The following is a 14,654-nucleotide window of genomic DNA, read 5'->3' as shown; positions in this document are numbered from 1 at the left end:
CTTGCATTTATTTTATTTATACTTCCTGCCAAAAAATACTAAGGCAAAAAACCAAAGTTACATAAAACAAGTTTTCCTGATATTAGCTAAATTGAAATAGAATGCCCACCCTTTCCCCGACTCCCGCTAGACATATATACATGCATATAAAGTATATATTTACCTTAATACATCTTCCCTCGAGAAAATATTTACAAATTTGTTTTCCTTTATGTTCCACCGTATGTTGATTTATGAATTCCTGACTCATATTCACCCATTTCTTCACTGGTTTGCCTTCCTATAAAAGGGAAATAAAAATATTTTAAGTTTATGTGTTACAGTTACTATTTTAAATATATTTGCAAAACAACAATTACAGCATTCAAAGCAGTAGTTACCCCAAAGTGGAATAAAATTTCAAAATAAAATGACAGTAATTCATGACTTGAGTGTTTTCAGATTACTGTACGCAGTTCAGAGAAAGGCTATTCTATCTCAAAATACAAAGTAAAACCAAATATGCATTTTAAATTTTCTTGATGTTCTAGTATTGTTCTGTAAAACCAAGTAACGTAAAATTCTTGGGTGAAAATAGCAAGCTTTCTGTTATAAATGCAACAAATTTAGAATCTTCTTTCAGATACCATAAAGATTTGTACATCTCAGTTTTGCAAATGTATACAAGAAAAAAAATAAAATATACCACTATTGTATGGGACACAGTAACTAATACTTCATATATTCAATGATCTCAAGACAATAACGTTACAGTTAGATTAGTCACTAGCTTAGGGCCCAAATACAGCAACTAGGAGTTCCCTCAGGAATGCCAGAATACTAACAGTTACTAGCCAAGCAGTATAAGCCAACTCTCAATCCTGATATGAAGTCTCCTTCCGTTATATATTTTAATGTAAAATTTTAGTGGTTGGTATTTTCTTCTTAAGGAAAAAAATCAGAAAGAAGACAACAGAATGGTGCTGATGGGGTCTTCACCACCCTCTTCAGTCACTTTGCCAGTCTCAGAACCCTCCTCTCAGGAGAGGATGCTCCTCTGGCTGGGACTTTACTTCCCAATCCAGATTGAAAATAATCAATCAGGCCCACTACAGAACTGTTTGCCTCCAGCCAACTGGACCTCCTCGTTGGATCTGCCTATTAGGAGCCAATTGTCCAGGTATGGGAAGATGGTATAACTGTTTCATCTCATCTGGGCCACTGCCATGGAGAGGACCTTACTGAAGACTCTGCGTGCTGGTAGTAGCCCAAACCGAAGTACTCTGAACTGGTAGTATTCTGGTCCTACCAGAAATCTGAGGAACCATCTGTAGGATGAATGAATGTCCACATGAAAGCAACCATCTTTCAAGTTGAGAGATGTGAACCATGTGCCCTTCTCCTTTTGATTTACAAATAAAGAAATTTAGCTGATGTAGATCAAGAATGGGCCTCCCTCCTCCTTTTTTCTTCCTGTCCTGCTAGGGCCTGTCTGTATTTGTCTCTTCATTTGCATCCTTCTCCAAAAGGAGAGTTAACTGGATTATGGTACATGCTCCTTTCATTATTCTATCTATAGAACCAGGTTGAATGGGGTCCTGTAGAACCAGTTGAGCAAGAATCCAGTTTGCAGCCAGGGAGTGGGAAAGAGCCAGAAATGGTGGTTATTTACCTGTAACTAGAGAATATTTGAGATGCATGAGCCCTATCTGTATTCCACATATGGGATATACATGCACATCATACACTATACCTTCTCCACTGCCCCCCGTGGAGAAAAATTCCCTGGGGTGGGGAAAAAGTGGAAACAACTAACTAACTACACTATACTAGAGTCTAAAAAGAAGAAAAATACTAAAACCAAACTCAATCTATTTACAGAAATGACGCAGTAGCAGAAGGTGCTGAGGACACAGAAGATTCTGACTCAGACCATGCATTGGTAAGAAGAAACCGCAGAGGCACTGGTCCGCATCATCCCTTATGTCCTCAGTTCAGAGCATGAGGAGAACTATAGCGCACGTATAGACCAATAAACACGGCTTACTAAAAAATTCCAGACTCAGGTGTATGGTGGGTATGCATGGAATATACATAAGGACCATCACTTGAAAAGGAACCACAGTTTAGGCTGTCTAAAGAATAGAGTAAGAGTCCTGACAACTGAAAAGATGAACAGCCGACACTGACTACAGTCTAACATTTTATTTTAGATGAAAGTGAGAAAAACTTGTGAGGAAGATCAATGGGAGTAGGCAGCTAGGAACTGAATCGAGTCTCCCAATCTAATTATGCTGGCTAAAAAAAACCCCAGTGATTTGGTGCCAGCAGGTAAGCCAATTCCTCAGAACTTGAATTAATCCTCAATTAATTAAGATGCTATTAAAGCTTCAAAGTTAACATCCCATTAAAAAGTGAAGTTTATAATTCTCTTGCTAGTATTGTTTCAGTCTTTCTGGGAGCGGACTAAACAAGACTATTTTCTCAACTGGATGGGCTAGGAACTTCCTTTCTTAGAAAAGAGTTAGCTTAACCTCTGGAGAACAGAACAAAATAGGTAGAAAACAATTAGGCAATTCTGTTTACATCTCTGTTAACAAGGAGTATCCAGGTGTTTGCAAATATATGTATGTGTTTGTAACTTCAATTCCATGTACCTCTTGAAAGCCATCAGGTCCTTTATTGGCCCCTCTCCCCCTTCCACGATCTTTACGCTTCAACTTCTTCTGAATTCCACGCCCTCGACCAACACCAAAACCCCTTTGTGCAATACCTGAAAAATATTAAAACATATTTCAGATACCTCAAAGAAAAATGACTATTCTTCAGAAGCAAAAAGCTCTTTAACGTGGCCTCCTCTTTAACTGACATGAGAAACTAGAAGGAAGAGTAGATATAGTAACTATATAGATACTACATTTCAGCTCTAAATTCCTTAACATACCATGTATAATATCAATTCTCTTTAAATACCCTTAATATTTAAAGAGTACATATAAAAATCACTGAAATATTGATGTTACCTTCATATGCACATAACAAAATACTATTTTCTGCACCCACAGCTCTCTCTCTCCTACACATGATGCAATCTCTATAATCACAAATAGGCTTAGAAGGATTAGATTTTTATTGGTAAATGTCAAAAGTCAATTTCACTGTACACACAAAAACCAAGGGAAAAACATTTCCATTGATAATAATCAAAATTTGCAAATTGGCAAAGTAAGAAAAATGTTGCTTGAGAACTTAAGAGTTTGATTTAAGGCTATTTACTTTCTATATTTTAACATATAATGTTGAAAATCTGTGTTGAACAGTGACAAAACTTTAACATTTTGAATCTCAATGTCTACTGTAATTACACTCTCCCAATTTCCAGCCACTATGAACATTTAAATTTGGTAAAAATAAAAATAAATACTTAAAAATAAACATCAATATTATCTCTCAAAATTATAAAAAATAAAAATTGAATTCTGCCAATCCTAATTATACAATAGAAATGTTCCCAGAGAACAGTTGGGTAAGATAAATGGTAAATCCAATATTTTCTTCATTTAATTTACTTTAACCACCGTATTTCCTATTTAGTTGGGTAAGAAGAATTGTTTATGACATCAACAAAACCACGTGACTCAAGTGCCCATAACCTGCTAGTCAAGGGAACCATATTGGAGGTACCATTACTACCAATTTCTGAAATTTTGTGAAACTTGAAAAAAACTTTGCATAGAGAATATTCAACAACATTGCATTTTGGTTTTGTATTTTGTGATTTTAAATAACTGACAGATCAATCAAAGCCTGTGGACAGATACTTTATACCTATTTTAAACTAAAAATAAACCCCAATGAAACAATTGCAACAACAGTGAAAAAACAATTTTATGAATTAGATGATACCCAGGCTTTAGAATCAGGTTATTTTCATTACCATCTTTTCCCTTGCAACCCTTCTGAAACAGAGGCCCCTCTGGTGAGGGATGGATCTTCTCAGGCTAGTCATCTTCTCCCCTCCACCTACCTCTCTCTCCATAACTACCTTACTCCCTCCTCTCCTTTACTCACAAACCCCCAAGATTAATTTCTTAAGTGGATGCTACATAATATCAATATCATGCATAATTAATTTATCAAGTAAGTTGTTTTAGGTATAGTTCCAATATTTATTTTCCATGAGCATTCAACAAAATTTTGAACATACGAAAATTTGTGAAAAAATGAACAAAAAGGGGCATGATCATGGCTAAGGACCAGATTTCTAAATGTATTTAGATGCCTATGGAAGTTAGGCATCTTAAGCACTTTTGAAAATCCCGTTAGGTATCAATCTGCATGTTTAGGTGCTTAAATACCTTTACAAACCTGGCCTTATTCAAAATATAATTTTTCCCACCCAGCTCTATGTATGACACTTTCATAGAGTACATTATATAGAAAATAATTCTGAAGCAATATTACTACTCAAATACTTATACAACTGACAACAATTGGCAAGATTTAACTTATTTAAAAAATTACACTATTCACTGCAGAACACGGAACATTAACCTGGATATGCGGCACTGATCTGTGACTAGTATCAGCGGGTAGCCATGTTAGTCTGTATCCATAAAAACAACAAGGAGTCCAGTGGCACCTTAAAGACTAACAGATTTATTTGGGCATAAGCTTTTGTAGGTAAAAAACCTCTGAAGTAGTGAGTTTTTTTACCCACGAAAGCTTATGCCCAAATAAATCTGTTAGTCTTTAAGGTGCCACCGGACTCCTTGTTGATCTGTGACTGTGTAATTTTTATTGCTGATATGTGTTTGCTAGCTGTATATAAGAAGAGGAGAGTTACCGTCAGCACTTTGCATTTAATTACTAGCATGACACACCATAGATGCCTTCTGGTAGAAAAACTACCAGCACCCACCTACCGTTTGTACAGCTCTGACAGTTGGATAGTAGAGGCAAGATGCACTGAGGGCAGAAGCAAGACAAGAAAAAGCAACCCATAGACAACAAGAGGAAGACAAAAAAACCAAGAGAAGATGAAACAAAAAACAATGGATCCTATCAACTATAGATAAGAAATGCTGTCATCATAAAAACAGTTCAGGTGTCAAAAACCAGCAAGATTTATAGGCGACTTCTGAAATACTGGACTTAAACTAAGAGAAACTACTGAAAAATTGGGTATGACCTATAATTTTGAAGTGTTGTTGTAGCTGGACTGGTCCTAGGATATGAGAGAGACAAGGTAGATGAGGTAGTATCTTTCATTGGACCAACTTCTGTTGATGAGAGACAAGCTTGTAAAAGATATTACCCTAACCTACCTTGTCTAATTTTTTTTCACCATTTGTAGGACACCATCCCATTCTGAAAGTTTCTGAAATGAACTAAATTAGCTATTAAACCAAACCGTACCTTTCTGGATTCCTTTCATCCCCTGTTTTTTCACTGGTTCTTTAGGAAATGGAGCTCCTAAATCAGTATTTGAAGTTTCTTTAGCTTTTCTGTATTGTTTTAACTGATCAGCAAAATCCTCCTCCTTTTCTTCTTCATTATAGTTACCAAAGTTATCATCACTGTAATTAGTGTATTCATCATATTCCTTATTTTTTAATTTTTTATTATGTTGTGCCTTCTGGGAAGTCATGTAGTTTCCTGATAAATGTCCATGCTGCATGAAAGGGGTAGTTGCAATTAGAAGCAATTTAACATCTCACTCTCCCAAACTCCCCCTTGCCCTCACTTTATTAAGATGGTTATTTCTACACAATTATTTTACTATCAAGTGTTTCATTATTTCCATGATTTCCACAATTTGCACAAGCAAACGTCATTGTTGTAAAGTAAAATTTAATTATTTAGTAACAAAATGATCATTATACTATAATTGTCCATTATGTAGCTTTTACGCCTTCCTCAGGACTTCTGATACAAATCTCTGTCTGAGACTGAATAATGGACTAAATGGACGTCAGTCTGATCTGCTACCACAATTCCTTTGTAATATCGCACTGTCAGGGGAATGTTATTCCTTTAAAAATAAGTTAAAAGTCATGGAAATATGTCTGTTGATGTTCCGTTTTGAAAAAAAGCTGTTCACAAAACAAAAATTTAGTACCTAAACTCATTTGGCAATGTACCTTTCACCTAGTTCAAATATACTTTAAATTTATTTGTATAAATACAAAATTTGCTAGCATATCAATTTTTTTACTATGATCAATCTACTTGAAAAGTAAGTTACATATAGATGATCATCAAATGTATTTAAAAAAAGAAAGGCTATGGCTTTTTCTGATAAATTAACAGATTTTTTGTGAGAGTGAATTAAAATGAAACAGTTATTTAAATATTTCTTTGAATTTTAGTTGTAATTACTAAAGCAGTAGAAGAATGGCAGAACTGATAGGTTGTCTCCGGTACTGATCAATAGACAAACATTAGATTTACAGAAAGTAAAAAACACACTTTTTTCAGCTACTGATGTGACTGAAACTAACATCTAAATAAAATAATAATTATTGATGTATTTTAGAATCTGATGGAAAAGGAGAAATGTGATATTCCAATAAAAAAATTGTTAATAATTATGTCTACAGTAAAATCTAGAAAATTCAAGTAAAATCAGATTTCTTAACATTTTCCTATAGCATGATGACATTGATACAAACAAGTAAGTGTGTCTGTCTCTCAGTTAATCAGACAAGGTGATGCCAAATAGAATGAAGTATGCTCAGCTCCACTCTTTTTCCACTGTCTGCAGGCAGACTCTTGAGTTTGATGACTAGACTACTAGAGATATAAATAAATTAGGCTATCCAAAAGGTTTTTTGAAGAAGTTTTGCACTCAAGTCCTCATGAAAGTCTTCTATCCTTCTCCAGTTTCTCAGTCAGAGATCCAATGCCTCAGCTCCTCTGTCCCTCCTTCAGGGGAAAGGCAGAGTCAATTTCTTCCATGGGCTTCTAAAGGGATATCTGATGGTCTAAACTGAAAAAGCCAGGACAAATTACACTAAAAAAACCCCAAACAGCATGCAAGCTGAATATTTTTATTGGTAGCTTCTAGAGAGAACTACTGCCATATCCACAGAAGCACAGCCCATTTCCACCATATTAACTATAGAGGGATAGAGGGGGTCCTCTGACAACTACTCCCTGAAAAAAAATGCCTAAAAGGATTGGAAATGGGCAGAAATTAAAGTTATTTAATTCTCATTGGCACCTTCTTTTCTGATAGCGGAAAAGATACTCCCACTTGCCTGTACCATTGCTCAGGAAATGTTAAACTGTAAAATCAGAGTTATTCTAAAATTGTATAGGTTCATTAAAAAGGTAATACAGTAGTACATCTGGAAACCTACCCAACAGAAATGAGATCTAAATATATTGCCAGAATGAAATCTTTGTTGAGCATGGATTAGGAACATATGGATTTATAAATAGCACAATACTATTTAAAAATTGTGGATAAACGGAAGAAATGAAAAATCAGTTTTATAAGTTATACCTGAAGGAATGAGCTATCATAATCTCTGTACAAACCAACTCCCTTCTTATGTGGTCTTTCTGTACGTTCAATATCAGAATCCAGGCTGTAGTCTGAACTATCATCACTGGAGGGGGAATTATGCTGAAAGAGAAAACCAATGTTACTTCTATAATGTTAAGTATCAGAGGGGTAGCTGTGTTAGTCTTGATCTGTAAAAAGCAACAGAAAGTCCTGTGGCACCTTTAATACTAACAGATGTATTGGAGCATAAGCTTTAGTGGCTGAATACGTCTTGCGTCTGACGAAATGGGTATTCACCCACGAAAGCTTATGCTCCAATACATCTGTTAGTCTTAAAGGTGCCACAGGTCTCTCTGTTGCTTCTATAATGTTCTTATACAAAGGACTATATATATTAATTAGTATATGATATAAAAATATTAGCTCATGATATCAAATCAGACTATCTACTATCTCTCTCTGCTTTCAGGGGCAACCTAGAAAGGCGTATGGTTTATTGCCACCAATCCCCTTCCTTGCCTTGACAGAAGATGAGGGGTCAGATCTGATCATGCTTGGTAAGGATCTCTAGGCAGAGCTAAATCCAATAAGATGCCCTTGAATCTTCCCCATGATTTTTAGGGGGCTGAAGTGCTGCGTTCTACAAGGGCTGCCAGAAGAGCTGAAGCAGCTTCTCCATTCTTCAAGGTGGGAGGACTGCAGGGGTACTCATTCTCAGTGCTGCTGCTGCTTGAACAGTCTGTACTTTTTCTGGGTTCCTGATCTCTCACTGAGGATGAATTCTTTCCATGGAGAACCCTCTGTTGTCAGAGCTGCTCCTGACTCCTGGAGGAGGGTGGATTGTGGGGTGAGATGAACTTAAAGTGCAGATCAGACCATGGTGCTTAGATCGACGAAGGAGGGTCTTCCTGCTCTCCCTGTGTTCTTTTCCTGTGTCAATACCTTTCCTAAGGGCAGGGGCAGAGCTGAGACTGCATCTGTACTATAACCACCTCTTTATTCTGGGGGCTGGAGCTACTGACCTCGAGTGAGGCTGCTGGACTCTGAGGTAGTAATCCATTTGGGTAGTTTCAGAATTCCCTCCTACTCTAGAGGGGCTGAATCCCTGGCAAGAGGAGGGGAAGTTCTTCACAGAGCTTCCTCCCTATAACGGATTTCTGAGGGGACACTCTTCCCTAATTTTCCCTTTGGAGTGTAAGCTGCCCCTGCACTTGAGGCAGAAATGTCTGGTAATGCTAGAATGATCCTGACCTTTGCTCCTTCTCAGCCATTTTGGAAACCTGGTAAGGAGGTTGGGAGCACAGGGGAAGGTACTGGGTCCTCTGCTGCTTATGGGATTGAAGGTCTCAAGCTGTCAGGGCCTCACATGTGCTGCTGTGGCAACTGATCACCACACCTTCTTATAAGTGTCTGAGGCCTGCTTCTTTGTCCCCCAAGGTTATTATTACAGGAAAAGAATGTGTCCTCCATCTGCTGGAGACTAACAGAAACCTGAGTTATGGCTAGAACCTTATATGTGAGGGATATGACAACACAAGACAGTGTTCCCTCTTCATGTGCTGACCTGTATGTGTTTAGACTCATTTAGGAGACTAAAGAGAGAATTTATTTTGTTTGAGCAACCCCATCAAAGATTTCCAATAAGTAGCTTCAGAATCTGCTTTCATTTATAAAATCAGCTTCTTGTCCTTATGGTTAATGATAGATCACTGAAAACAATTGACTAAACTGATGCACTAAACAATTCACTAATTGATTCCTTAGTCTGCAGAGAGCCTGAAGTAATAGCTCCAAGTCGTGCAATCTATCCTAGTAATTTCAATCAGGGTACTGTGGAATCTGCAATTGCACAACCATGACATCTAGCATTTTCCAAGAGGCCATGTAATTCAGAATTTTTATCATCAAATACCTCATCTTGCTATAGACAGGCACCTCACATTTTGTTTTCTCTCTCTGCCCAGCTGGGATCTATCTGCAAATGCCCCTCTCTCCAGTTTCCTTTGCACAAAAGCAGTTAAATGGGAGTACAGTGCATGCTAACTGCACTGTTCCATGAAGCCAGGCAGCAGAGTCAGGGAGACATTGCTGGAGTCCTGCTTGTAGGCAGGGAATGGGGACAGCTAAAATCATTCTTGTGTTATTTCTCTGACCCCTCTCCAATTTATCAACATCCTTCTTGAATTGTGGATGCCAGAACTGGACACAGTATTCCACTAGCATCCACACCACTACCAATACAGAGGTAAAATAACCTCTATTGCTACTTGAGATTTCCCTGTTTATGCATCCCTAGATCACATTTAGTTATTAGGTTGCAAAATCAAGCACCTGAAAGTTAGGAAATGACAGATTTAGAGTTGCCTATGCAACCTTAACTGTGCCGCCCGCCCCGCATCCCACCTGTGAACTGCAGTGGGGTCCTATGGAAAAAATAGCATGTGATTGTGTAATTAAAGACTGAATAATATTGCATAATGTATACGGAGGCAGAACTAAGTTTACACAGGCAACTGTAAGTCTGGCATTTTCTAACTTTCAAGTGCTTGACTTTTCAAACTACACAACTTTCTTTTAACATACAAAAAGTATGTGGTTTCCTAGTTGTTGTTTAAAGGGGAAAAAAACAAGTTCTATTATACACATTTGCAGCAGGAGAAGGCTATTTATCGCAGAGGGGTGATGCGCTTCTTGTGCCCTATGCTGGGTGTAGGGAGTGGTATGGGGAAGGCCTGCTTGTAGTTTTAGTCCTGTTTTTTAATTACTTTTTTTTTAAACACATAAATAGAATTTGTATCTTTCAGCTCTTGTATAACCTTATAATTAAAACCAAATTTACTTTATTCTTCACAGTCCTAAAATTCTTCTGCTAGATGAAGCAAAAAGGTAAGGAATAAAATAAAGTGAGACTGGGAAATGCTATCTTATAGTTAAGAGCAGGAGACTTGGAGTCAGGAAATCTAGGCTCTGTTTCAGCTCTGCTACTGTCTCTGAATGACCTTGAGCAAGTCATTTAACCCCCTTCTCCCGCTCTCTATTAAATGGGTATACTTTCCAACCTTTGTAAAATACTTAGAAATATTCTGATGACTACACCAGATTAAGTGCAAAGGACTGTCAATACTTTATCACTTATTAAATAAAATAGAACTCCTATGAAATCTTTGTAATTTACATGGATAATAAAACATTACACAATCTCAAAGGTTCCTATCTCTAACTTAGGAAAATATTAATAAGTCCTGAGCGGATAGGCATAATTACACTGCCTCCACTTGTTTCTGTGTTATTCAGTGCTAAATTTCAGAGTTCTATGTGGATGTAATATGCATCCTCAAGGATGCCTGCACCAGACGTTTTCACTAAAGATTTCCCACCATTGCCACCACTGGTTCAGCGGCACTAGTGACAGCAAGCATGGGAGCTCTAGTGTGAAATCCTTGTCCCACTGAAGTCACGCAGGATTTCACCCCTAAGGCTCCAGGTAGCAACCAGCATTTAAGCATCACGTCAATTAACTCTGCTCACAATGAGTCTATATGCCCAGATATGGGAGAGCTTCTGCCCCACGTGGTGCCTCCAGAGGAGAGATGGGACACTGGGTCCCCACGTGCTAGGTCCAGGATGTGTGAGAGGAGCAGAGCCCAACCCAGTTCCACCACAATCTTCTGCAAGAGCTGCTCTGACAGCTCCCAGAGCAGTGCATGTGGCTGCTCTGGCTGCCGGTGGCCTACTTTTTAGAATATTTGTTTTCAGTTATTTTGGAATGCTGCCAAAAGTTTCCTACTCTACACAAGCAACAGAAGAAAAATGGAGATTTTAAACAATTTATAACTCACCTAAACCTGAACAGGGACTAATAGAGTAGTAATATATGAAAGTGAACTACATGAAATACTTTTATTAATAATTTGGAGTTTATAAAAAGCTAGCTGCTGAGTTTCTGAAACTGTGATTTTTGCAGTGCAGTAGCCAGAGAAATTGTTGATTTACCATCTCTTGTCCTGGACAAATTCACTGTCACTGAAGTCAGCGGAGTTGCACTTGTTTATGTTAAGAGCGAATACAACCCAATATTTTAAATCAAAATTCCATGATAAACATTTTTTGAGGGGCCTTTTATACAGTGGCCCAATTTTTTCTATCATTCATATAGTGTCCAAAGAAGTGCTAGGTGCTTAGGGGTAAAACGACTTTCAGATATGTTGTTCAATTTCCTGGATAAGAAAAAGTAAACTGTGTAGCTACAGTAATCATATCCAATATTTTGGTTTACATTTTCTAACCTTATGTTTATCCCGTCTTCTCCTTTTTGATTTTTTCTTTTCCTTTTCTTTTTTGCGTTTCTTTCGTGATTTTCTATGTGCTTTTTCATTTTTCTGTTTATCTTCCCCTTTTGCATCCTGTTCTTCCTGAACTTCTTCAAATCCTGCATCATCTATTTCACCATCTTCTAGCTCACCATCTTCCCTGTATGGGAAAGGTATGATTTAGATTAAATATGAATTTCCTAAATTAAAAGCATGTAGTACAAAACTGCTCATTTGCCCATTTTCAACAATAAAAGTCAATAAAGATTTTTTTTTTACTACCAAGTCTCTCTTCTTCAACTAAATTTATTCAACAATAAATCTTTAAACATTCAACCAAAAAGTTACTATGATTTTCTCCCACAGTTTAAATAGTGTATCCAAATCATAAATTGGTCTTGGCCTCAATACCAGAAGTAGTTTATATACAAATAAAAATGACAATAAATTTAAACCACTCATAACTAAGGTCTTCTCTACATTAGGAATACAGCCATATCAGGGCACAGACAACTACAAAGTGTCCTAGTTTGGTTACAGTTTTGATTTGCAGTGTACAATGGGTCTTTAACTATGTTTCATAACCAGGCTAAAGCCTTGGTCAGACCACAGCTTTCACCACATCATCAAGGAGAGTTAAGGTCCAGTTTACATTACAAACTATAATGTTTTCCACTGAATTACAGAACAGTATTACCACCAGGAGCCCTAATTTTGTTGTGTATGTAGAGTAGTCAGGGCATAAATTAAAGATGAGTAAGGCTCTTAGAAAGCTGAGTAGTAAGTGGGACTGTACAATAAACGTGGAAGTGCTTCCACCCTTAGAAAACACTACACTTCATATGAATGAATTTTCTTCATTTTAGGAACAAAATTTATCATAAAACTGAGATTGGGCCCATAACTGTAGCAAATTTGCAATGCTTACCCCATGTGAAAAATCCCCCTGAAGACAAAGGAACTGTTTCATAAGTAAGAATTATAGGAACTTGCCCTATAACTCTGATGCTAAAGCAGCTATTCAAAGAAGCAAGCTGATTTTAACAGTCCTAAACAAAGCAACTGAAGGTGGACTAATTTCACACATTTCACTATATTAACTCTATCTAGATTAGAAAAAGAACACTACTGTGACATAAAAACTTAAGAACTGCCATACTGGGTCAGACCAATGGGCAGTATAAAACAGGATGAGCAGGGATGCAAAACCATGCTCTGAAGTGTCCCTAGGCACTGTTTGCCAGAAGCTGGGAATGGGCAACAGGGGATGGATCACTTGATGATTACCTGTTCTGTACATTCCCTCTGGGGCACCTGGCATTGGCCACTGTCAGAAGACAGGATACTGGGCTAGATGGACCTTTGGTCTGACCCAGTAGGACCGTTCTTATGTAGTAGCCTTTCTTCATCAGTGGCCAGTACCAAAGCTTCAGGGGGAATGTACAGAACAGGATAATTTTGGAGCGATCCACCCCTATTTTCTCCTCCTGGCATCTGGCAGTCAGATGTTTAGGGACACCCAAAAATGGGATTGCATCCCTGACCATTTTAGCTAATAGCCATTGATGGACCTATCCTCCATGAACTTACCTAGATCTTTTTTGAACCCATTTATAGTTTTGCCCATCACAACTTTCCATGGCAATGAGTTCCACAGGTTAACTGTGCATTGTGTGAAACAGTACTTCCACTTGTTTGTATTAAGCCTGCTGTCTATTAATTTAATTGGCTGATCCCTGGTTTTGTACTGTGGGAAAGGGTAAATAATTCTTCTCTGTTCGCTTTTTCCACACCATTCATGATTTTATAGACTTCTATCATATTTCACCTTAATCATCTCTTTTCTCAGACAAATAGTCCTAATCTTTAGTCTCTCCTCATATAGAAGCCATTCCATACCCTTGACCATCTTTGTTCCCCTTCTCTGAACCTTTTCCAGTTCCACTATAACCTTTTTGAGATGGAGTAACCAGAACTGGACACAGTATTCAAGGGCACACTATGGGTTTATATAGCAGCATTATGGTATTTTCTATCCTTTTTCTAATAGTTCCTAATATTCTGTTTTGACCGCTGCAGTGCATTGAGCTGAAGTTTTCAGAGAACTAGCCATGATGACTGACTCAAGATCTCTTTCTTGAGTGGTAACAGCTCATTTAGAATCTATCATTTTATATATGAAGTTGGGATTAATTTTTCCAACATGCATTACTTTGCATTTATCAACATGGAATTTCATCTGCCATTTTGTTGCCCAGTCACCCAGTTTAGTAAGACCCCTTTGTAATGCTTTGCAGGCAGCTTTGATCCGGCCTTAACTAACTTTAGTAATTTTGCACCATCTGTAAATTTTGCCACTTCATTGTCCACTCCCTTTTCCAGATCAATGAATATGTTGAACAGGACAGGTCCCAGTACAAACCCTGGGGGAACCCCACTATTTACCTCTCTCCACCGTGAAAACTGACCATTTATCCTTACTCTTTGTTTATCATCTTTTAACCAGTTACTGATCCATGAAAGAGGATCTTCCCTCTTATCTCATGACTACATAGTTTTCTTAAGAGCCTTTGGTGAGGGATCTTGTCAAAAGCTTTCTGAAAGTCCAAGTACACTGGATCACCCTTGTCCACATGTTTGTTGCCCCCCTCAAAATAGTCTAATAGATTGCTAATGCACGCTTCCCCTTTACAAAACTCAGACTCACTCTTCCACAACAAATCATGTTTATTTATATTTGATAATTTTGCTCTTTACTACATCTCTACGAATTTATCCAGTATTGAAGTTAGACTCACCAGCCTGTAATTGCCAGGATCGCCCCTTTAAAAAATTGGTGTTATATTAACTAC

The 14,654-nt window shown here is 37.6% G+C and overlaps 1 protein-coding gene across 1 annotated transcript in view; it reads right to left on the bottom strand.

Annotated features, from left to right (window-relative positions):
• The window catches only part of ZC3H6 (zinc finger CCCH-type containing 6), a 63,320-nt gene that overhangs the window by 15,621 nt on the left and 33,045 nt on the right, over positions 1-14,654 (bottom strand). Inside the window, exons 2-6 of the mRNA XM_054023025.1 lie at positions 11,779-11,962; positions 7,490-7,612; positions 5,398-5,653; positions 2,637-2,752; positions 164-280 (exon numbers count right to left, since the gene is read on the bottom strand). Of these exons, the coding sequence (XP_053879000.1) occupies positions 164-280; positions 2,637-2,752; positions 5,398-5,653; positions 7,490-7,612; positions 11,779-11,962 (796 nt within the window). The remainder of the gene's footprint in view (positions 1-163; positions 281-2,636; positions 2,753-5,397; positions 5,654-7,489; positions 7,613-11,778; positions 11,963-14,654) is intronic.

The sequence above is a fragment of the Malaclemys terrapin genome, chromosome 3, assembly GCF_027887155.1.
Source record: "Malaclemys terrapin pileata isolate rMalTer1 chromosome 3, rMalTer1.hap1, whole genome shotgun sequence".
Taxonomy (NCBI): Eukaryota; Metazoa; Chordata; order Testudines; family Emydidae; genus Malaclemys; species Malaclemys terrapin.
This window is presented reverse-complemented; position numbering and strand designations above follow the sequence as displayed.